A 23,153-nucleotide genomic window follows, 5' to 3' on the forward strand; every position below is an offset into this window, starting at 1 on the left:
ATTTTTTTAACCCTCAGCATCCAGCCTCCCTTCTGTTTTGGTGTATGTTGCCCCACTTATGTTCTGGAGGTCAGCGTGGTGTTGGCCACGCCCACAGCTCCAGGGGTGGGCCTACAGCTCAGGCCATCCAGTCAGAGCATTGGGCCCCCTGGCCGCCATTGGCAGGTGACCGACTTGGAGGTAGCAACCATGTACTCCAGGGCTCGGAGGGGAATCGGACAACCGTTCACCACAGGCCAGAGCCAGGAGGGCTTGGCACAAAACTTGTGGTGCCCGTCTTGCCACCACCAGGGGAGGAAGCAGCCAGCAAGAGGCCGTGGTTGCCGCTGGGCTTTCCGATTACATGAGCCAAATTCCCTTTCTAGCTTTGGTCCGTTTGGGCTGGGTTTTGTGACGCTTGTCACCAGAGGCTCCCGGCCATGAGCGGTCAACTCCAAGGGACTGGTTTGGCTTCAGGGCTGAGCTTGGTTGTGAATGTCCTCCACTCTCCTTGCAATTCTTGACAAATACGATCTGCGGTTGGGGCAAGTGAGGGGAACTGGGGGTCCCATTTAGCCTTCATGGCAGAAGGGAGGCCACCACGCAAGCCATCACAAGGAGGGCAGAGTTGGGCTGCTGGATTCAGATCCCGGCTGCTCTGTATCCATATCATCACTGTAGGCAACTGACTTCACTGTTCCTGGGCTGCTGTATCTGTGGGGCAGGGGTAACTGCCCCCCTCAGCATTCTTGCCAGGGAGCAGAATTCTACAACACGTGCCGCACAACAGCCCGGCACAGGTAATGACAGATAATGACAAGCCAAGTCATTATCATCGTACCACGTCACCCAGCGTACGAGTGTCCCGTGGCTCCTGCATAAATAGCCACGGTTGTCACCACTAGAGACCCTAACTTAATTACATCTGCAAAGACCCCTTTCCAGATAAGGTCACGTTCACACGTTCCCGGGAGATGTGTGTTGGGGGGGAGAGGTACGATTCACCATCGTCACCATCACCCTCGTCATCGTGTTTCGCTGGAGGACAAGTTCCGTGTCTTCCCTGTGTGCCCTTGGGCCCGACCGTAGGGCCTGCCTTCTCGTCAGGGCTCAGCCAACGTCCGTAGGGTAAATGAAAGAAATTAACATATTAAGCTCCAGCTGTATACCATGGTCTTCCTTTGAATAACAGTAGCATCGTGTACTGAGTTAGGTGCTGGGATCTATGCTCCCTCATCCCAGTCCTCATGGCAGTCAGGATTTTGAGTCCATATTACAGGTGAGGAATCAAGGCACAGGACAAGCTAAGCCCAAGTTTCCAGAAGAGTGGTGGGGAGCTGAGATTTGAACATGGTCTCAGTGGCACGGACTGAGTGCTCCGTCTCCGCCAGGAAGCCCATGAAGGACGGCCTCCGCCCCCTCCCCTCACGCTCAGGGCACGGGAACACCTGCCAGGACAGCAGACACAGAAGGGCTTTGAGGACTTCCGAAGGAAGCGTGCACCCCGGCCGCTCTGATAGAGCAGAGCAGGCATTTAGAAATCAAAGCAGGCAACCTGTGGCCACAGAAGAGATCGCTGTGTGAGTGTTCTTTGTGCAGGAATCGGCCCTGCACGTGTGCTGACCACCCACTATGCGCCAGGCACCACTGTCTCCCAGGGGCGCCTTCACGAGCCAGACTCACGCTTGGTCACCAGCCAGTCACTGGCTCCAGCCTCTGGGGTCCGGGGTTCACGGCCCCATTCAGAACACTGAACAATCCGATGAAGAAACCAGCTCTCCGAAAGACTCGCTTGTCAAAGAACAAAAGCGCCCCTCTCCCAGAGCAGCCCCCACACTGGCGGACTTGGGGAACGCGGTGAGCACCAGTCCCCGGTGCCCGCGCACGAAAGCACCCCCGTCCGGCTCAATTCTGGATGAGCATCCTCCCTCCAAATTATGAGGGAGGAAATGCAATATTATTTTAGGACTTGCCTCCGCATAATAGCCGAGGAGGGCAGAGAGAACAATCCAGCACTTATATCAAACACAAACAAGCCTGCTCTGCTCGCCCAGCCTCTGCCCCAGGAGGGGGATTCGGCATCGAGGTCCTGGGCCTTTCTGGACAGAGCCAGTCACAGCCTCGATGGGACCACAGACGGGAGCCAGAGGAGGAGACCAGAGACCCAGCGTGGGAGGCTCAGAGGGCCCTTCTGGACACTGGACACGGCCCCCGCCCCCACCCCAGACAGAAGGCAGGACAGCTTGGTGTTTCTCTGGGAGACAGAGCTCCACCGGGGGCGGCGGGAGGGGGGGGGCGCGCACGGCCTAGCGAGTGTGGCCAGGGGACAGCATGGCCCTTGCACACCTTCAGGATCAGTGTTCTCGGGGGACAATGTGGGGGGGTGGCCCGGCTCCAGGGAGGGAGTGAACTGCTGACCTCCAGCCCCACCTGGGATGAGCCTTTCCCCCAGGTAGGCGGACAACCCAGCACAGGCGTCCCTCGCGGGGGTGCCCGCAGACACGTCGCCCGACCTTCTGAGCCTGCTTAGCACCTCCACCAAAGAGTGCCGCATCCGGGCCGGCTCCAGGCTGGCGTCGGGGACCCGGGAACAGACGCAGGGCCTGTGACATGAGTCCCACACACAGGTCAGCTGACCCCAGGGACCCCTCCCTGGCTGCATCGTACCAGACCCGCCTGCCAGGCCGTGCTGTGCACCCACGCGTCAGGGGATCATGTCCTTGCCTGGCGTGTGAGTGACGAATGACACGCAAACCCGTTTGGACTAAGGCCTGTTGTCTCTGCCCAGGGCCCCTCGGCCTCCCTTGGCAGGTAGGCGACACTGAGTCTGTTCCGGTGGCTCTCCGGCCAGCGTGGCGCTGGCCCGGGGCTCCAGTGGGGGCTTCCAGAAGCAGCCAGCCCCACAGGAGGAGTCTGGGAACCGAAGTCAGACAGTGCGTGCCAGCCACTGTGTGACTCGGGCAAATCCCTTGGCCTCTCTGAGCCCCGCCCCTCTTCTGCTCGTGGCATGCTGATGTCCCAGCTCAGGTTCACAGCTCTCCCCAAGCATGTGGGTGTTCTCACGGCAACTCCGCAGGTCGACACAGTCCCCGCCGCCCTGTCTCGGACGACAGCAGGAGGCACGGTAAAGCCCAGCCACAGAAGCGGCTGCCTGAGCCTCGGTCCGGCTTCCAGAGGCTTGGACCCGGTCCCCACAACCTGCTCCCACCGGCCCGCAGAGACCACACTGCCTGCCCCGCCCCGGCCCAGGACCCCACCTCCCCAGGTGCAGCCCGCCTGGGCATCGAGACCTTGTGCACTTGGGCTAAAGCTGCTGTTTGTCATTGCATAGTCTCCCTGTTTCAAAAATAATACCAGTTCTTTATGCAAAGTCTGGAAACTACAGCAACCCCAAACAGGGAAATTTCAAATTGCCCTTGGTTTTAGGGCCCGGAGACCCCTCCCGGCTACTGATGCTCCTGTGGGCACCCGGTCCCCAGGACTGCATTTCTGTGTCCTTATTGTTAGGACAGATGTCTCTTGTAACTGGCTTTTTGCACTCTGCGCATGAGGAGTTATCTCCTAGGACAGCAGCGGCGGGACCTCCCCGGTGCTCCCCGGCTCCCACAGATCCGGCCACACCACTCCCACAGTGGGCGTCCACGCAGGCCGCTCCCGCCGTGGGTACTGCGGAGCACAGCGGGAACGCCGCCTCTCCCCGAATCTGATTGTTCCTTGGGATGAATTCACCAAACGGAAGAATGTTCCAGAAAGTAGCAGGACGTGAGCTCTCCATGGCCCGCATCCTGGCCAGCCCTGAGCATCTGGGTGTTTTAAATTCTCGACGGTTCGCTCACGAAAGTGGTATCGTGTCATGTGACCGAGACGCCTCAATTCTTGACGAAGCGGGTGCTCTGGATGTGGGCGCCGCCGGTCTGCCTCCCGCCGCTGCCTCCAGTGCCCACTTCTCACCCCTGGGTGCCTCGGTTTCCCGGGGCGGCCGAACAAAGGACCACAGGCGGGGCGGGTCAAGAAAAGTAGAAATTCATCCTCTGCCAGTCTGGAACGCAGAAGCCCAAAATTAAGGCGTCACAGGACTGCACTCCCTCCGAAGGCTCTGGGGAGGCTGCTTCCTCCCCCTCCCGCCTCTGGGGGCCCCAGTCTGCGCTCCCGTCTCTGCCTCCACGTCCCACGGCCTTTCTGCCTGAGTCTTTGTCCACATCCCTCTCCGCCTGGACCCCACCCTACTCCTCTGTGACTTCATTGAAGCTGATGACATGTGCAAAGACCCTATTCCCAAATAAGGCTACATCCACAGGTACAGGGGTTAGGACCGTGTCTTAGAGGGGACACAGCTCAGCCACGACGCCGTGTCCGTCTCCTGGTGGGTGGGAAGAGAAGGGTCCTCATAGAGGCGACACATCTCTTGAGAGTTGCTCGGTGCCGGGCTCTGCTGGGTCTGAGAGGGGCGCAGAGAGGAAATAGGGGACCCCAGCTCTCAGGTGACCACAGGCTGAGGACCGCAGGAACCACCCCTCCCGGGTCTCCACCTCCCTCCGGGATAGAAGGTAGTGGACACCGGGGGGGAGCAGCCCATGGGGACAGGGGTGGTGGCCTCTGCCCCTTCGTGGCCGTGTCCCAGTGCCTGGAACAGTGTCCCCAGGTGTCTGCGGAGCCACAGGCCCTGTGCCCAGCCCTCCCCTGCCTCGTCCCACACGTCCTCAGCCCTCCTTGAGAGGTGAGGACGGTCACCCTGAGGAGGAAACCGGGTTCAGGGAGTTCAAAGCGTGCCCAGGTCACCAGGGCCAGACTGTCGGTTCCACAGGACCCACCGCAGCCCCGAGCCCCAGGGCCTCCTGCACCCTGCTCGTTCCTTTTTCTCTAGAGATGGAGTGGCTCGTCCAGAGGCACACGGCTACGAAGCCTCCAAGCCAAGACTCCAGCCCGTCCCCGGACATCAGCCCCCACGGGAACTCACTTCCCTCCAACTGGAGACACACCCTCCCTGCAAGCATTCGGCGGGGCGCCGAGCACCCAGGGCCTGCCGGTGTCTCCCGGGCGTGGCCCCGCCCAGCCAGGAAGCTGCGTGCTTGCCTGGTCCCCCAGCTTCTGGGGCCCCGCCAATCATGTGTGTCGGCTCACATTCAGAGATCTAGTCCCTGCTTCAAAACAAATGCCACCCCCTGGGGCTGGAGCCCGGTCACCAGGTCACCAGGTCGGCAGTGATGCCCCCTGTGTCCTGCCCTGGCATGCGCTCTGCGAGATCTCGGGCACCTGGACGCGCTCGTTCTGGCCGACGCGCCCTGCAGCGGGGCCAGCTTAGCTGGGGCGTCGGCCGCGGCAAGACAAACGTCCCCGGGGGGCAGCCACACCGTGCTTCCAGCCCTCACCTGACTCTCACACGGAGAGCAGCGCTTGTGGGGGCTTCTGTCCCCCGCCGGGGGCTTGCCGCACATCCGGTGGTCTGCCCCTCGTAATAACCAGGCCAGCAGCCCCGGGCATCCCCGCGGGACGGGTGAGGAAACCTGAGCACCCAGGGGTGGGGCGATTTGCCCAGCGTCCACTCGTGCTGCCGGAGGAGAAGGCAAATCCGTATCTTCCCTGCGGTGGAGAGCTGTGCCCTGGCTGCCGCGCATCTCGTCCCCCTTGGAGGAGGCTTGGCTCGGGGGGCATCGGGTGCTCCCGGCTCCCGCTCTGCTTGTATACGTGTCTCTGCACGCGTCACATCCAATGTCTTGCTGGTCTGGGCGAAGGCATGACCAGGACAGGCTTTGCTGAAACAAAGGCAAAAAAAACGCAAATATCTGAAGGAGAGAGGAGGGTTTCTGCAAAACCACTCGGTGTGACAGAAAAGCTGATAGTCAGAAACCCTTCACCCCAGAAGAACCCTTTAGGGATTACTCAGGTCAATCCTGCAATTTCACAGACGGGGAAGCCAGACCCCAGGAGGGGAGGCAGTGGAGCCAACGTCACTCAGGGCACAGGTGCCCAGCCTGTTCCCGCTGTTGAGCTCTCTGCCCTGACGCACTTTCCCGTGCCTGCCACCCGCCCAGAGCTTAGCACCCCTATGAAGTTCTATGTCTTAAGCAAGGAAGGCGGGAAACAGAAGCATTCTTGGAAGGGGAGAACTTGGGAATAGTGAAAACGTCATCGCCGCCACCGTCGTTGTCACCGTAACCCTCGCCACATAGCGCGCACGGTGGCAAGTCCGCTGGCTCTGTGCCAGACACCCCTTTCAACACTGGACACACATCGTTGTACTGACTCATCACGACCCCGTGAGGTAGTTTCTCTGTGTCACCCCCGGGCTTCCCAGGAGCAAATCGGAGCTCAGACCAGAAATGCGATTTGCCCAAAGTCACGCGGCTGCCAGGCGCGGCCCACGGCCGCACGTTGCCGAGCGCGGAGGCTGTCTGTTGCGCGGCTTGGGGGTGGGGGGGTCTCGCTGTGGCCCTGGGGATGTGTCGGGGGGGGCTTGGGGGGAGCGGAAGCAAGCAAGGACCTCTGGAGAGCAAGCAGGGTGGGATGGGGCGGGGGCGGTGGTCAGACCGGTCAGCAGGACGAGAGGGCCGTGCTGCAGGGTTTTCTTGGCTCCCGGGCCCCAGGGCAGAACGCCAAGCCCCCTCAGAAGAGCTGGTCCTACCCTGGTTGTGCCCCAAGCTCTCTCTCCCTCTCTGGGCCTCAGTCTCTTCATCTGCAGAGTGAAGAGTCTGGACCGGACTGCCCCCAAGAGTCTTTCTGCGCTGACAATTCTCAGGTGCTGAGAAGGGCCTGCGTCCCATGGTCACATAGCGTGAAGCATAGAATGCTTCCTGGAGGTCGGACGTCTTGAGCAGATTTAAAAGGGACAAAGGGCCTCCTGTGTCCCAGGAGGAGGCGCCTCCGTGGTGAGCAGCTGAGAGGACAGAGTGAGACCGTCAGAGACGCAGAGAGCGCTAAACGGGGTCGGGCGCCATCTGACGTGTGGGACAGACGGGATGAGTGAGACCCGGCATCCTGAGGTCCAGCGCGGAGACGGCCACACAGACGGGTGTAGGGTGCGGGGTGATGTGCGTGTGCCACGATCCCAGTGTCTGCGAGACCGCTTCGTAGAAGAGGTGACTTCCGAGCGTGTCCTCGAAGATGAGTTGGCAAAGCGGGCGGGAGGGACGGGAACTTTCCAGGAGGCGAGAAACGAGTGCAGGGTTAGTGAGACTGAGGAGAGACCGAGGGGCATCCGGGGTGACGTGGGGCCGCCCAGCGAGGCCTGAGTCGAGGCGGGGAGGACACAGCGGAGGAGGGACGGGCCCCGAGGCCGGGAAGGTGGCTTGGGGCCTGGTGGGGAAGGGCCGTCGTGTGGGTACGAGGAGGCCGGGGTGTGACCGGCTCCCGTCTGGGGGAGGGGCTGCCCGGGAGCCCGGAGAGCACCGCGAGGCGGGAGGGCTGAGCGCCCTGGCTGGTTGGTAACGTCTGCCCCGAGTGCTGGGATGGAGGGGGCCTGAGTGCCATTCTGCTCACTGGATATTCCCGGAGTGAGGCTGGGGGGGGGGGGGGGGGGGGGAGGGGCGCATCTGCCCAGGTGGCCCCAGGACCCTGGGCGACCGAGGGCTGGGCCAGCAGAGAGGGATCGGGTGATGCAGGAGGCCAACTGCTCTTCTCCGGCTGTTGTGACAGGGGTCTGTGGGGCGGGGACCCCGCGTTCCACCACACATCGCGTGCCCATGAGGGCAGGGGCAGGAGGAGGGACCCGGCCAGGAGACGCCGTCCGTGCCCGTCCTGGCCAGGACGGGCCCAGACCGTGGGGGCGGGCAGAGGTTGTCTCTCCCGGGGACGATTCTGATTACGAACTGTGAGCCACAGTTGCCGGGGAGATGTGGGGACGTGTGACGGAGAAGGCAGTGGCCCGGGAAAGGTAGGGGTAACAGTCAGAACTGACATCCATTAGACTCTGAGTGCATGATGCCGACCGTCGGGCACACAACGGGCCTCCAGGGACAGGGACTGGGGAGCGGAGGCACAGCAGGGGGGCTTGCGGGGCTGCGGCCACAGACCTCTGCCGGCTGCCAGGGCCGTCACCACAGGAGAGACAGCGGCGACAGCCCGGCTTCACCCTCGCCCAAAGGCTCCCTTTCAGCCGTCCCCGAGCTCTCCGTCCGTTCATTCATTCAACAAACAGGACTTGTTCTGTGTCCAGCCTTGTTGTAGGCACTGAGGGTGCAGGGTGAGCAGGGCAGGGCTCACACCCCCGCGTCCCGGAGGAACTTCGTGCGAACACACACACGTGCACACGCGCGCACCTGCCCATCGTCGTCCCCTCCCGTCCTGGCATTGGTGTCCTCCTGGAGGAGGGTTCTGACGGGCCCCGCCCCCCGGGGGAGGCGGCATCAGTCTGTGGTGCCCGGCCAGGACGGGTGGGGACACCGAGGACAGCCCGCGCTCAGGCCCGGGGCTGCCCGAGCGTCTCCCGGTGTCTGTGCTCCCAGACGGGGGCCCCGCTCGCCTCCGCCGGCTGGACACCCCGGGGCCGTCGGCCTATCGATGTCCCTTCGGAGACTCGAAGCCGTCTGACCGCCAGCCTTTGTCTCCGCGGAGCCGCAGGGAGCGTCCCTGGGGCCGGTACGGCAGGTGGCAGAGGCGCGAGGTTTCTTTAATGTCACTAACTGGAAGAAGACCTGGCTTGAGTCTGGGGCCAGAGCGGGATGGATAAGCCATTTGGAGAGAAAACGATCCCGGGGAAGCTTGCCACATTTTTTCTAGAAGAATGTTGGAAGTTTTGGTGGCCAGGTACGGAAAAAGAAACCCTGGGTACACTGAAGTCATTCACGGCGAGGGGAGCGAGGCGTTTACACAGGCCCAGGTGCCGGGGGCCCCGCTGTTCGCGGAGCCGGCCCGGCCACAAGGGCCAGTTGTGTCCACACGCCTCAGCCAGTCACCCCGAGCAACACGAAAACACACATCAATGCGCCTTTGACAGCGCGGCCTTCCTCACGGGCTCCGGATCGGTGACCAAGCCGAGCAAAATGTAAATCTGTAGCTGTCCCTCGGAGACGTAATTATACGAGAAAAAACAAGGACAGTGGCACGCGGACCAGGACAGCTGGCTGGTCCCCTGCAGCCGGGCCGGGACGCGGGGTGAGCGGGAGGAGGCCCTGAGGCCGGAGGCTGGGGCTGAAGGCCGCCGTCCTCCTCCTCCCTGCCCCGGGCAGGCCCCGGGCACTGCCAGCTCCTCGGGCCGCGCTCGGATGTCTCCACCCCGGGCCCTCGCGCCGCAGCCGCCCCGTGAAAGGGCCCATTCATGCGCCAGGCCGCTGGCTCGGGTTCCCGCGGCCGGGCCGGCCCCCGCTGCCTCTGTTTTCTTTTCATTAGAAGGATTCCCATCTCGAAGGCCCGCAAGAGGCTGAGCCCGGGATGCTCGGCTGAGCGTCGGAAGGCTCACGGCGGCCCACGGGTCCCGGCACGCTCACGCATGAGTGTGACTTACCGGGGCGGATGGGGAGACTGAGGCTCAGGTCACGTGGCTGCCAGATGGCAGAGTTGGGGACTGGCCGGGGGCCGCCGGCTGCCGGATGGCCCCGCTGGGAGGAGCTCAGGAAGCACCGGCGTCCCGGGCCAGCGCGGAGGGCAGGGAGGGCTTCCTGGAGGCGGAGGAGCCGATGCTGGGAGAGGGGGGCGAGGTGGGCCTTGGGCCCCGGGAAGCTCTACGCGCCCGGACCCTCTGCCGGACCTTGGGTCCCCGTGGCTGGCGCTGGCCCGCTCGTGTGAAAGCACGTGTTGGCGGGGGGAGGGGGGGGGCATGCCGGTGTCTGCGTGTGAGACCCTCCTCGGGAAAGGCACCCCTTCCCTGTCCCTTTTTGCTCACAAGTGGGGCCATTTGGAAGACAGGAAGACAGGACAGAAACCAGCGCTGGGTTCTGAGTCATGCGCCACCCTCAGTCTGGAATGTGTCCTTGGAAGGGTTCGCTGGGCTCTGGCCCCACCCGCCCGCCACTCACCCAGCCTCCCTCCCGCCCGCTCGCCTCCTCCCTCCCTCCCTCCCTCCCTCCCTCCGTCCGCCCACCCCCCTCACAGCAGACCCCCGAAAATGCACAGGGTTTTTACATGTGGCCACGTAGGAGCTGAGTTGCCGCTGACCAGTGAGGTAAAGGTTTACTCGTTTCCATTTGTACGTTCCTGTCTGTGTTCTCGAACCTGTAGTTTTCTTTCTGACGCCCTGGCCCCGGGCTGGGTGCCTGGGGGCACGGGGCAGGGGTGGGGGGGCGTATGAGGGCCAGACAGCATCTGCTGCGGGACAAGCACCAGGGACCCCCGGCCGCGGTCAGGAGGAGCCCCACCTTGCCTCGGGGGGCTGGCAGCGCCCTCCTGGCCTCTCGATTCCTCCCTGAGCCGCGGGCACCAAAAACGCCAACTCCCGGCGGGCGGGCAGAAACTCAGAGAGGTCGCTGACTTACCCAAGGACTCACAGCTAGCAGAGAGCGGGGGGCGGAGGCCAGGCCCTCCGAGTTGTTGGGCTCCTCTGCGAATTCTGCCAGCACTGGTTGTGTTACCAACGCGGGGTCCTGGAGCCCGCTTTTCAGGAAGCGGGTACAGGTGCACAGGTAATTCCTCCGGAAGGGCCGGGTCGCTCATTCCCCGAAAGGGCTTGGGTTCCGTGCTTCCATGTTTGCTGAAGTGCCACTTAATGTGACGGGGCACAAGAGCCACCAAGTCCCCACACTCCCACCAAGACACCCGGGGAGAAGCGAGGGGCCACAGGGAGGCGTCTCCGTGAGGCGGAGGCATGCCCCCAAGGTCAGGGGCCCCACGTCCCTCGTGGCTGTGCCCTCCCCCTGGGTTTGGCAGGGAGTCGACAGGCATAGGAGGAGGTAGTCAAAGGTCCCAGATGGGCTGTGCTACTAACTCCTGGGACCTTGGGATGGGGCCCTCCAGCCTCAGTTTCCCCATCTGGCAAGTGGGGGTAAGGGGCCTGAGGGAGCCCACAAGGTCACAGGTCAGACTTGCCACCGAAACCCCGGGAGGGTATAAACATCCAACATGCCACATCGCAGCCCCGGGCCTGGTCCCAGGTCGGACGTCTGTTCTCCCAAGGACGAGGGGCTTGGCCTCGGGGGTCCCACGGGGTCTGGTGTGGACTGCACACGGGGCGGGGGCAGGACGCTGCTTTCAAGGTGCGAGGCCGTCTGGACGGATGGGTGGCCGATGCCAAGGCCCTGTGAGTGTCAAGCTGGAGCGGCCATGTGACACTATGTCCCTGGAATTTGCCGGACGCTTCTCACTCCTCCCACCCCAGCTCTGGCTCTGGGTACGCGGTTTCATTTTGACATCAGGCAAAATTCAAGGGGGATGACTCAGGAGCCCTGACTGGCTTTCCCAGCACGCGCGGGGGCCCAGGCAGCCTCTGCCCCTTGAGGGCGGCCAGCGGTGGGTCTCGGGCCCCGGGCGGCACGGGGGCTCGGCTGGGGAGGGAGAGCGGGGCTTGATGTCCGTGACTTTGGGCAAGTTGAGTCGGGGCCCTGGCCGGGCCGTGTCCTGGTGCAGAGGGAGGCCCAGCACAGCCGGGCAGTTTCCAGTTCTGTTCTCAGAGCAAAGGAGCAGGGACTCCCCGTGGTCGAGACCCTGCCAGCCCACCCCCTGTCCACGGCACCCCGTGCGGGGACTGGGCGCTTCCTCCTGGGAGAGGGGGATGAAGTTACTGCCAGGCTTTGGGGACTGTGGAGGAGGGGACGTGTTGCCTGCACTAGGCCAGGGGGTGGGGTGCTGGGGTCCACCCCCAGGAGACCATGGACACTGGGGAACTGCTGACATTTGGGGCCAGATTCCTCTCTCTTGTGAGGCCCTCCCGTACATCGTAGGAGGTCTAGCGGCCTCTGTGGTCTCCGCCTGGTAAACGCCGTGGCAGCCTTATAGCTGGCCCAAAAATGTCCCCAGATGTTGCCAAATGTCCCCTGGGGGGCGTAGTCGCCCCCATTTGAACCTTGCTGGGTTATACCAAGTAGGTGGGCCGGGAGGGTCGGGGCGGGAGCCTAGGGCCTGTCCAGGTTGCGAGCGGGAGGGCTAAGCTCCCAGCTCTGTGGGACCGAGGCCCCGGGCAGGAGAGGCACGTTCTGAACCTCCCTGGGAAGGAGGAAGTGTAGAGACCCACCTCCTAGGCTGTCAGGTTCACGAGCTGAGCACCTGGCCCAGGTGGGGCAGAGCCGATCCGCTCTCCACACTGTGGTCAAGGGTGCAGTACTAAGTGAGGTCTCTCCTGTCACACCCCAGGGGTGCTCCGGTGCGCCACAGGCTGGACAAACACACACACACACACACACACACACACACACACACACACACTGTGGGCTCCCTAAGAAGCAAGAAGAGACCCAGTGGGAAGGGTGAGGAAGCAAGCTCCATGTGGGAACTCTGTCTGAGCCAGGGGACCCTGCACTAGAAACTTTAGGAAACCAACTTGATTGAAATACCGATTACCTTGGGGGAGGGGGGGGGGGTGGCGGTTCTCAGCCCCTTCCTGTGCCGATTTCCATGGCGAGGGAGATCCCAGGACCCAGAGGCCCGGGACGATGCCCCGGAAATGTGAGCTGAGGCTTGGGCTTTCTGAGCGCCAGGCAGGACCGGGCGGCAGGGCCGCGTACTCTCTCTCACCCCTCGTTCAGTTCAGGCTTTCAAGTCCACTGACAGGGATTTCTGGAAGCTCCTTCAGACGCGGTAACAAACAGCCACGGGAAAATTGACTTTGCTATGCAGCCCGTTTTAGCTTACTGTAAATTGTACGTGGACAGCTAAGGGCCCCACCAACTGCCGCGGACCGCAGGTGGGGCCAGGGGCCAGACCGTTCACTCCTTCCCAAGCCAGTGAGCGGGACTCTGGGCCAAAGGCCCTGTGTGTCACCTATACCTTGCTTTACATGATAAAGGTGTTCCTAAGGGGGTGTGAAATTTGAACTTGGGTAAGTTAAAGCAAGCTTGCAGGCTCTCAGGGGGACATTGTTCAAAGGACCAATTCTGAAAGTATGCCTTTCTACAAAGTGAAGACCCCACCCCCCACCCCAACACACAATTTCACTTCTCCGAGGCTCTGTGAGTCCCTGCCCTGGGGCTGTCTCAAGCGGAGGAAGGAGGGCGGGGCCCCTGTCCGTGGTCGCCTCCAGGGCCTTGCAGGGGACCCCCGCCGGCACACCAGGGACCGGCCCGGTGTCCCACGCCCTGGGCCGTGTGGCCTGGGGTAGGTGCCTTTGCCTTCTCTGGACCCGGATGCCCTCATCCGTGAGGGAAACCGCTGAACAGATGGCACGTGAGGGCCCTCCCGCTCGAGGGCCCGCGCGGCTCCAGCTCCCACCATCTGCGTTCCAGAATCCACCAGGCCTGAGGCTGGGCCAGGGCACCCAAAGTGAGGGCACTGAGGATTCGGGGAACCTCAACCCCCACCTTTGAGGCCTGAGCACCTCCTCCCAGGGTGCCTTCCAGGTGCCAACCTGGAGGACTTCAAAACGTCTCCAGGCAGGCGGCAGGTGGCATGACCACCCCACCCCCACCCCCATCCTCCCTGCAGAAGCGGAAGGGGCAAGTATGTGAGGTGTCCGGAAACCACACGGACACACTTCGGCCCCCCGGTTTTGAAAATAGTGCGGAGCGCGTCGGGCGCCTCCGAGCGGCTCAGCGCTGCCAGGCCGGGGTGGGCTGGCGAGGGGTGCGGGCCCGGGCTTGGTGGCTCCATACCTTTCCCATCAGGGACCCGGATCACCAGAGCGCGTCCCGTGAAACAGACACCTAGGAAGAGTGCTGCTAAAAATAGCTGGGGGGGTGGCGGGGGGGGGGGGCGGGGGTGGGACGCAGGGGTTTGAAGTTTGTAACCGAAGCCGGCTGTGCCTGGGGGCCGACCGCGCGCGCTGCCCAGGGCTGGGCGGAGGGCCCCCCGGAGCACCAGCCGCTGCCGGGAGCTTGTTCGCGAGGATTGGCCCCGCGCGCGCGGCCCGACCTGGGAAGCGGGTGGAGGCCGCTCCCCTCCTCTCCCCACCCCGCCCGCAGGGGCAGAGCGCGGCGCAGCAGCAGCGGCGGCGGGGCGGCTCGGTGCCCGGCGGGCGGGCGGCCCGTCTGCGCGGCCCGGGCGGCCTGCGGTCGGGATGAGGACTGCCCTCCGCGCCCAGAGCGCCGGGGCCGCCGCGGCCGTGCCGGGAGCTCGATCGTGTCCGCCAGCGCGGCGAACGGAGCGGGGCCCTCGGAGCGGGAGGTGAGTGTGGCCGCGCGGCGCCTGGGCAGTGCGCGCGGACCGGGGGTTTGCGCGGCGGGTCACCTGGCCGCCCGCGACCCGCCACGTCCCGGGCGCCCTCGGCGGCGCGCCGCTCCGGCGGGGCCGGGCGACCCTCCCCGCGGCGCCCCCCCCCCCCGACCCCGCTCGCCCGGCCCGGGACGCGCCGCGCCGCGAACGCCAGGGCGCGCCGGGGGCTCGGCGGGGGCCGCGGCGCTTCGAGGCCGGCCTCCGCCCTGCCCGGCGCCGCTCGCGGAGCCCGGGCCGGCCCCGCGGGGCGCTTCGCAAAGTGCAGCCCAGCGCCCGCCGCTGCGTGCCCGCCGGGGCCGCAGAGCGGGGCCTCCGGAAAGCCGGGCCTCCGGGGAGCGGGGCCGGGGCGGGGGCGCGCGCGCGGCCGCGGGCCGGCTCATTCATTGCGGGCCGGAGCGGCTGCCCCCACCCCCACCCCCACCCCCGGAGCCCGGCTGCCGCCTCCTCCGGGCTGCCCCCGGGGCGTGCCGCCCCCGCGCTCGGCCGGGCGCGAGCCGGCCGGGGCGGCAGCGGGGGCAGCGCGCGGGCCCGGGCGGGTCTTTCGGGCGCCCGGGGCTCCCCGCCGCTGCGCTCTTGCGGGGAGGCCACGCGGCGCCCACACCCGGCCCGCGCCCCTGGCCGGCCGGGAGCGCCTAGGGAGTCGGGCCGGAGGGACCCGTGGGGACGCGGCGCCGCGCGGCGGCGGCCGGAAGGGAAGGCCAGCCGGGGCTCGCGGGGACTTCCCGCGGTCACCCAGACCCTGCCCCCCGCGCCCTGGGCCACGGAGGCAGCGGGGTCGGAGGGACAGACGGGGCTTCGCTTGGGCTGGCCTCCTGCGCTCTGGCGGTGGCTGAGGCCCTTAACTCCTTGCGGACCGCTCTTCGGCCGCTGGCTCGGGATGGGTAGGGACTGTGCCACGTGTTACTGTGTGGAAGGCTCCTATCCTGATCCGGGGTACCCCTAGTGTCGGTGAGGAAACCGAGGATCAGAGAGGTTAGGTAACCGGGCCGATGCCGCACAGCCAGAGAGCGGCAGGGGCCGGTGCCTCTCCCGGTGCCCTCACTACTGCCTGTTGGTTGAGCAAATGCAGACAGAGCCCTCTCTGTGCCCCACGCCACCCCAGGAGCCCCAACCCAGCAAGCCCCTGCCTCCCCGGTAACAAACCAGACAAGCAGGTAAAATGCCAGGTTGGTATCAGGCTGGGGCGGGGGAGGGGGGCGGCTGGCGGGAAGCTGGGACAGATTACAGTCTTAGGAAGGAAGGGCGGCCAGGGCAGCCCCTGAGGTGCCCAGGAAGGAGGGCGTGCCCTCGTGTGCCATGTGCCCGGCCTGGCAGCTTCCAGAAGCACAGGGCAGAGCTTGTCGAGAGCCTCACCTGGGGAGGAGTGTGTGAGGCAGAAAGGAGGCTGGGGCACCTCGAGGGGAGCGCGCGGCCCCCACGGCATCTGGGCGGGGGGCGGGGGGTGGGGGTGGGGAGGCACCGTCGAAGGGTGAGTGGCCCCTCTGCCTGTAGCCCGGGCCGGCTGCAGCCAGGGGCAGCGTGGGAGCCCGCAAGTCCCGGGACTTCAGGGTCAAAGACAACTCAGAGATCAACTTAGAGACAACTCCCTCATCACTGCCCCAGTTTCCCCCAGACCCTGCCTCCAGGTTACTGCCTCTGCTTGAATACCCCCACCGACGGGGACCTCACTGCCTGTCACAGCCACCCATCCCATGGTCCCACCCCTACAATGTGCCAGAGGTTATGAGAAGGCTGGGCTGCAGATTGAGGGAAAAGCCTCCTACCTGTGGTTTCCGTCGACTCCGGTCCTGTCATCCTGAGGAGCACACGGCACATCGGGTTAAGTCTTACACACGGTTGGCTTTGGAGAATGTTAATAGAGAGATTATGTCCCCTTGAAGCCTAATCGTGTCGGGTCCTGCGCCTTTTCTGACTTGACATTCCGGGTCAGGCATCATCCCGCCTCCCTCCCTGGGAGAAAGTCAGCGGGTCTCCTCCCCGACTTCACGTCCGCTCGACACCGGGGTGGCCTGGAAGCAGAGACCTGTTCCCACCTCCTTTCTTCTGGAACCCCGCCACCACTGATGGTGCCAAAGACACATCAGTTCACACTGTGGATTCCTCCGGAGCCCGGAGACTTCCTAGCCAAGCCCCACCCCCACCTTCCTCCTGGCTTTGACTCTTACTGAGATTCGGTTACCCGTCTGCTTTCTCTCCAAGATGAGGGGCTCAGAGTTCAGGGGAGGTGGTGCGGTGGGGAAGGGTGCAGGCTCCAGAAGCAGCTGCCCGGGGCTGTGTGGGCAAGCCCCCAGCGTCCCTGAGCTCGACGTCTCCATCAGGAGAGTGGGGAGACCTGCCCGGGCCCAGGGGCGGGCCGAGGTACCGGGCACCCACAGCACGGGCCTGACACGCTGCGAGCACAGCAGACGCTAGCTCTGGTGGGTCCCCCCCCCCCACGCGGCCGGGGAGACCCGCGGGGCCCGTGGGAAGGACCCTGCAGGCGCAGCCGGGGCCCTGCCGGGGGCTCCTTGCCCACTTCTCCCCGGCCCACCCCAGCCGGCTGGCCCACCTCCACTTTGGTTCATTCTACATGGGTGCAGAAGGGACGAGACCGGGAAGGGTGTGACCAGCTCCCCGTCCCACCGCTGCCGACAGCTAAAGCTGGAAACCTGCATTCCAGGCTGGCCGCCGTCCCACCCCGTTCTCCTCCCTGACCGCAGTCCCCGGGGCCCATTCTCGGGACGCTGCTCCCCCTTTCCACCTCCTGCCTGTGACCTCACCCCCCGCCCCCCCGCCGGACACCCAGCATCCTGTCTCCCTTCTCCACCTGCCAGCCGCCTCCTTGCCATGGCGTGCGGTCCCCTGCCCCGTCAGAACTGCCCTCTGCTCCGCCATCAACCCTTCCGGCGTCCCACCCTTCGTCGGGGGTGGGCAGTCACATGTCCGCCTTTCAAAGCCCTGTCCCTGCCGAGCCCGACGGAGGGGCTCTCGGCCCACACTGGCCGGGGGATCCTGGGGTCCTGTTGCCAACCTAGTTCTCTGATAGAACCCGCCGACTGTGTGTTGGAGGCCGAACAGAGCGTGGTGGAGGATGTAGGATAGAGACGGACGGCCTCGCAGGTGCCAAGGTCCTGTTTCTTTGGCCTGTCCCTTGCTGGTTTATCCTCACTGTGTCTCCGTAGCCATGGCTGGGGTGACAGATACTGTCCTCGGGGACCGATTGCAATCTTATACTTTAGTCCCGCCGTGAGGTCAGCTGAGGACCCACCGTTTCCCTGGGTAGAAAGAAGAGTGGGCCTGTACAGTTGAGCAGGTCGTTCACTGCACAGGGACACCCAGCCCAGACTCTGCTTAGCAGTCGTCTTAGCGTGCGCCGTGGGGCCGTGTCCACCCAGGGAGCCACCCAAAGGTACCCAGAGCGGGAGCGGCGGTCACACTTTAGACCGCTGTCCTTGCTCCTGAGGACGTCACTCGCGTCCTGTCACGTACGGGCGCGGGAAGCCGCCCCTTTTGGGGGCCGGGGAGGCAGACCTCTATCACCGCTGGCCTCCTCCCCCGTCGGTGCTGCCGAGCGTCCGGGACCCTCAGTATTGTGGGTCAGCGTCCCTCTCTTGTAGATGCTCCCTTGGCCCCGGCGCGTCAGGCCAGCTCTGGGGAGGGCTGGGAAGCGGGGTGGCAGGCCAGGCAGGGGACCCCCCCGTCCCGCTTCCCAGCCACCAGAGAGTGAGGTCAGCGACTCCATCGGCCGTTTGGGGGCCGTGACCCCGGCGTCGAGCTATAGGTTTTCTGCTCACTACTCACCCAGCCCTTGTCGGGATTGAGATGGTCTCTGAGAACGACACCCCTGTTCACACAGATCAAGCTTTGGGAAGGAGTGTCCCAAATAGAAGCTCCACGTATGACCGCGGGGTGGGGGGTGGGGGGGGGACGGCAGGGCTCGTCCGGGGCCCCGGGCTTTGCCGGCCAACCCTGATGGTGGCCCCAGGCTGCCTTGCCACCCTGTTTCCCATCACCCAGTGCTCGAAGCCTCTGGGAGCCGCCGCGGAGCCGTGCCCCCTCCCCCAGGGCGGCCTCCTCTCGCGGGGGGCCTGGAGGGGGAGCGGCGTGGGCGCGGGGACCCCTCAGAGCCCCCGGCCAGCGCCCGCGCCCTGGCTGCGAGGCCAGGACTAGGCAGCGATGCCCCACGGGGGCCGGGTGAGGCCGCCTTCCGGGCACAGCTGGACCCCAGGGACGGCGGCCGGCGAGGGGCGGAGGCCGCGGGGCCGTGAGGGGGCGCCCACGACAGCGGGCCCCCTCCTCACCCCTCGGGCCCTGCTGCGGGGCGGGCGGGACAGGGCAGGACGGGGACATTCCATCCCTGGCCGCCTGCTCCCAGCCTGTGTCCTGACTCAGGGCTCCTCACAGGGCCCGTGTCCCAGGCAAACAGGCCAAACAAAATCCACATTCATGAGCGGCCACTGAGGCTTTCCGACGGCCTGGGTACAGATGCCGCCTGCAGATGCGGCCGCTGCATTTTCCACATTCCTGCAGGGCCGCTGGGCCAAGGTGTCCGTGTGCAAACAGCGCCCGCCCCCCGGCCCCCGTGTGGCTGGCCGGGAGCCGCCCCCTGGGGACCCTGCAGAGCGGGGCTTCTCTGGGCTCGTGCTGGGGCGGCGGGTGTTGGGGGGGGTTGGTGCCGAGACCCCTGACTGGACGGGGCGGAGGGGGCCCGGGACCGGGGCCGGGTGCTGGGGGACGTGTGCCCTCGGCAGGGGCGGTGTGCCGGCTGCTGGTGGGCCATCCCATGTCCTCGGTCAGCCCGACACGGTGGGGACACCTCGCACGGCACCCGGCTCACCCTTTTAAAGGGCAAGCGCTGTGGTTTTAGTGCCTTCACGAGGCCGTGCGACCACGACCACTGCCTCCTTCTAGAACACTTTCATCCCCCCGAAAAAAAACCGTGCACCCTGCGGCGGTCACCCCCCCCCCCCCGCGCCCCCGTCGGCCCTGGAAACCACGACTCCTTTCACATGAATGAAATCACAGTGTTTTTCTTTCTGCGACCGCCTGACGTTTTCTGGTCGTAACGTCATCATGGGGCGTCCGCGTTGTGGACGCTTCGGTGCCTCGTCCCTTTTTGTGGCTGAGTAATACTCCTCTGTGTGGCCGGACCCCGTGGCGTGCATCACATCCACCGGCGGCTCTCGGCTGCCGTGAACGGCGCTGCCGGGGGCACGTGTGAGCGCGTCTTTGTGGGGCGTGTCTCTGTACTTCTCCAGGACGGGGTCCGGGAGCGGGACCCCGGGGTCCGCGGCGGCACACAGATGGGGAAGTCGGGGCAGAGAGAGTGGCAGTCACAGTCTCAGGGACTGTCCTGCGGGACCCTCTGCCCTCTGGCCCCTGCCCCAGCCTGAGGCTTCTCCTGGGCACCCGCCGTCCACACACGTTTCCCGTCCTCTTCCTCACAGCGTCCCTGGAGGGAAGGGCCCAGACCCTCAGGGAGGGACCTGCTACAGTGCCGGAAACTTCTACCGCTCTTCCTTCTCCCAGCCTTCCCCGCACACTGCAGAGAGGGAATAATCGCATGATTATGGGGCACTGACCCCAGGAGACCCAAACATCACTCACCGAGGTCTGGTGATCAACGGGGCTTTAGCTCTGGCCTGCTCCAACCGGGACCCAGGGACCCCCGAGCCTGTCCTGTGGCTTTAGCTCTGGCCTGACCCAACCCGGACCCAGGGACCCCCGAGCCTGTCCTGTGGCTTTAGCTCTGGCCTGCCCCAACCTGGACCCAGGGACCCCCGAGCCTGTCCTGTGGCTTTAGCTCTGGCCTGCCCCAACCCGGACCCAGGGACCCCCGAGCCTGTCCTGTGGCTCTTTTCAGAGTTTCAGAATGCACGATCAGAATGGACATACCCAGTAAGTACCAGAATCCACCACACTCTTACCCCAGAGAGGTGAAGACATCTGCCCGAAACCCACCCAGCAGGGAGCTGTCAGAGGCCTCGGGGGCTCAGGCCAGGCCACCTAACCTGACGCCGGGCACACAGGGCAAGGGGCGCCCGCCTTCCCCGGCTCTCGCGGGCAACGGCTGACAGGCGCTCCGGGGCACCTCCAGGCTGGCCCTTGCTGAGCGGTATCTCGCGGGGACACAACGGCAGCAGGGTCAGAGGTGCTGGGGGCTCGGCGTCCCCCTGGGCCGTCTGACTTCTCCTCAGCTATACGTAACCGGTGCTCAGAGTCCCCCCAGGACAGCCACAGTGCTGGGCGCCCTCTGTGCGTCCCGCATGTATGTAGCGGCCACCGGCACACGGCCGCTCGGGGGCCGGGCTGTGCTCCGGTGCCCCCCACCCCCACTGCGACAGTTCACAGTCTGGCCGGGGCCGTCGGGGACGCGGGCAGTGGCTTTGCGCTTAGCACCCGGAGGAAAGTCCGCAGGTGCCTGACGGGGACGTCTGGTGGGGCCGGGAGAGAGGATGAGACACAGGAAGTGGGGGGCCACCGACTCTAGAAGGAGGAGGGCAGGACCGAGGGGGGCCGGCCCCACTGTGGGAGAGAGCCCTCCAGCCACCACTCTGACAGGGCTCCCATACCACAGCACAAGTCCGTGGCCCCTTTGCCCCAGGCCACGAGGGCCCCATGAGGGGGCAGCCGAGGAGAGGAAGACACCCCCGCGGGGTCCTTGGCCAGCTCTGGGACAGTCACCACCCCTCCCCACTCAACATGTGTGCATCGGGGGTGTGAGCCTGCACCTGTGTGCACACGTGTGTGCCTGCGTGTGTTCACGTGTGAGTGTGCCCTGAGCACGTGCGTGTGTGTGCGTGAGAGCGTCACTGTGTCTGAGAGCGGGCACGTCTGCGGTTCTGCGCGAGCCGGGGACCAAGGTGCACAGGCAGTTTTGAAAGCGATGGGAGCCGCATTTAAGGACGCAAAGCCAACGATGCAGTTCGTTTTCTGTAACACGTGACATCGGAAATAGCATCACCGCGGCGCTCAGTGTAAAACCGAGGCAGAGTCCGGTGCGTGTTTTATGTTTAATCGGAGTCTCCGCTCCGACCAGCCCCTCACGGGCTCTCAGTGTGCCTGTGGCCGCCGCGCACCTCGGCGTCCGGGTGTCCCTCAACCGCGGAGCCCCTGGATGCCCATCCCCCCACACCTCTTCCCCCACGGCCTCCAGGAAGCCCCTCCAGACTTCCGTTCCTTCTCTGAGCCTCGGTTTCTCGGACTGGGGTCAGCGGCCCAGATCAGACGCCCGGCCTCGCCCAGCTGTGCGATGGGGTGGCCCTGGGACCTGCCTCTTAACAAGCTCCCCTGGAAACCGCGCCCACGTGCGGCTCAGGACCCGCTGAAACTCTCACCTTTTCTCCCCTGGATGCCGTGTTCCTGGCACCCGGGTTGGCACCACGCCCCTTGCTCACCGCCAACCCGTGGCACCGTGCTATTTTTCCCTCCTCGTGATGTCCAGAAAACTCCTACCCATCCTTCAAAACCCACCTCCCATCCTGCCCCGCCTCCTCTCTGAGAAGGTTTCCCCCACCCGAGGCGGCACGAGTCCCCTTCCCTCCTTGCTCCCTTCTGAACCCACCCCGTGTGTGCCGGTCCCAGGTCTCAAGTCCCCGGGGTGCCTCTCCTCTCTGAGCGCCTGGAGCCCGGCCAGGCCCAGGCACCACGGAGCAGCCTCGGAGCGTAGATGTGGAATGAATCTGGGCGCGCGTGGGCGGAACGGTCTCTCTGCAATCTCAGTAAACATCTGGCCGCGGGACCTGGCAGGAAGCTGACCTCGCGGGTACCACTCGGCTGGCAGCTGTGCCCCATTTATAAATACACGCTAAACGCGGACCGGCCCACGTGCATTCCTGCTCCCCGCCCTGGAGTGCCCTCCCAGCGGAAGAAAGACAGCCGGCGGCCCTCTGCGCCCGGCCACGGCGGTCACTCCCGGTGAGTGGGAGCGTGCCCGCCGCAGGGTCAGCTCGGGGCCTGCGGAATCCGATTGTTATCTGAGCGAGCTCGCCGACGTGCCCGTTGCCGAGGCTGCATTTAGCACTGGGAAAGGCTCCCCATCCCGGCAGCGTGCTTTTCTTGGATGTCTAGGCTGTATTTATGCCGGGCCGGTGCCTGGGGAATAATTAACGTCTCGGAAGCTCCCGGAGGGGCCCGCCGTTGGGCAGTGGGCACCTGGGTCTGTGCGCTTAGGCCTGAGGACCTCCTGTGCCTGGCCCCCCCAGAGCAAGTAAAAGAGCGAACCCGGACTTTCCCCAGGCTGCTCTGAGCCGAGCCCCACAGGGACCAGGAGACCCCATCGCGGAGGGGCTGGAGGAGGGGCTCAGGGTGAGGCTCAGCCGGGCAGGCGTGGGCCTTCGTCCCAGCATTTCGCCTCCTCCAGCCTCGGTCCCCCCCACCCGTCCCTGGGCCTCACAAGTCCTGCCTTCCGGGAAGTGCTTTGCCAGCCATGGGGCAGGACCGCTGTCTGGCAACTGGCATCGTTCCCGCAGAAGGCGGCGTGGACGCCCCTTGCCCAGCTTTCTGGCCACCGGGCGTCTCAGGCCCGTGCCGTCCGGGACAGTGGCAAGGCCCCCAGGTGTGGGCAGCCGTGGGGCCTCGGCAGGAAAGGGCTCGCCGTCTGTTACCGGCGCCGTCAAGAGAAGCAGGGTGCAAGGTAGCCGATCGCTTCCGATCCCTCAGTGGCTTCGTGTGGAAAAGAAAGAGGGGTCGCGAATTTCGTGAAGATTTTCTTTAACCGACGTAACAAAATACCCTCATCCCAACGTGTAGTCTCCGTTTCTGAGAGTTGTCAGGGGCCCCCAGGGTGGAAGGCCGGGCACGTGCACATGTGCGGGGCGCCACGGCGTGGCAAGTACCCGGGGAAGCCCGCAGGATGCCCGGACGCCCCACCAGCAGGTGCACCAGCCGGCTCCTGCCCCTCGCTCCCTCGGGCCATGTGGGCATCTCCCCCGCCGGCCGGCGAGCACCTAGAACCAGCCGGGCCT

At 65.2% G+C, this 23,153-nt stretch overlaps 2 protein-coding genes across 3 annotated transcripts; one reads left to right on the forward strand and one right to left on the reverse strand.

Annotated features, from left to right (window-relative positions):
• Positions 1-3,318: 3,318 nt before the first annotated feature.
• On the reverse strand, positions 3,319-6,671 carry LOC122234146. Of its 2 annotated transcripts, XM_042969490.1 has the most exons (4): positions 6,602-6,671; positions 5,349-5,732; positions 4,293-4,417; positions 3,319-4,018 (listed from the first exon to the last, which is right to left on the reverse strand). In XM_042969490.1, the coding sequence occupies exons 1-4, from the start codon at positions 6,650-6,652 to the stop codon at positions 3,541-3,543; spliced, it is 1,038 nt and encodes a 345-aa protein (XP_042825424.1). In that variant the 5' UTR covers positions 6,653-6,671; the 3' UTR covers positions 3,319-3,540. The 2 variants fall into 2 exon arrangements, with proteins under 2 accessions (XP_042825424.1, XP_042825425.1); XM_042969491.1 differs by lacking the exon at positions 6,602-6,671 and having other exon boundaries at positions 5,349-5,752.
• A 1,137-nt stretch (positions 6,672-7,808) lies between these two features.
• On the forward strand, positions 7,809-18,455 carry LOC122234004 (collagen alpha-1(I) chain-like). The gene is made up of 4 exons (XM_042968093.1): positions 7,809-7,849; positions 8,344-8,553; positions 13,959-14,740; positions 18,205-18,455. The coding sequence occupies exons 1-4, from the start codon at positions 7,809-7,811 to the stop codon at positions 18,453-18,455; spliced, it is 1,284 nt and encodes a 427-aa protein (XP_042824027.1).
• Positions 18,456-23,153: the final 4,698 nt, after the last annotated feature.

The sequence above is a fragment of the Panthera tigris genome, chromosome E2 (genome assembly GCF_018350195.1).
Source record: "Panthera tigris isolate Pti1 chromosome E2, P.tigris_Pti1_mat1.1, whole genome shotgun sequence".
Classification (NCBI taxonomy): Eukaryota; Metazoa; Chordata; class Mammalia; order Carnivora; family Felidae; genus Panthera; species Panthera tigris.

Bases quoted from the DNA above. Each gene is read 5' to 3' on its own strand.
- LOC122234004 (XM_042968093.1), top strand. From the start codon at position 7,809: ATGTGGGGACGTGTGACGGAGAAGGCAGTGGCCCGGGAAAG. The intron at 8,554-13,958 runs GTACGGCAGGTG...CCCCGCCCGCAG, and splicing joins AGGGAGCGTCCCTGGGGCCG to GGGCAGAGCGCGGCGCAGCA. The intron at 14,741-18,204 runs GCGGGTCTTTCG...CCCATCACCCAG, and splicing joins GGGGCAGCGCGCGGGCCCGG to TGCTCGAAGCCTCTGGGAGC.
- LOC122234146 (XM_042969490.1), bottom strand. From the start codon at position 6,652: ATGAAGAGACTGAGGCCCAGAGAGGGAGAGAGAGCTTGGGGCACAACC. The intron at 5,733-6,601 runs GTAGGACCAGCT...CCTTTGTTTCAG, and splicing joins GAGCTTGGGGCACAACCAGG to CAAAGCCTGTCCTGGTCATG. The intron at 4,418-5,348 runs GTGAGGGCTGGA...CGCCCCTCTCAG, and splicing joins GCTCTCCGTGTGAGAGTCAG to ACCCAGCAGAGCCCGGCACC.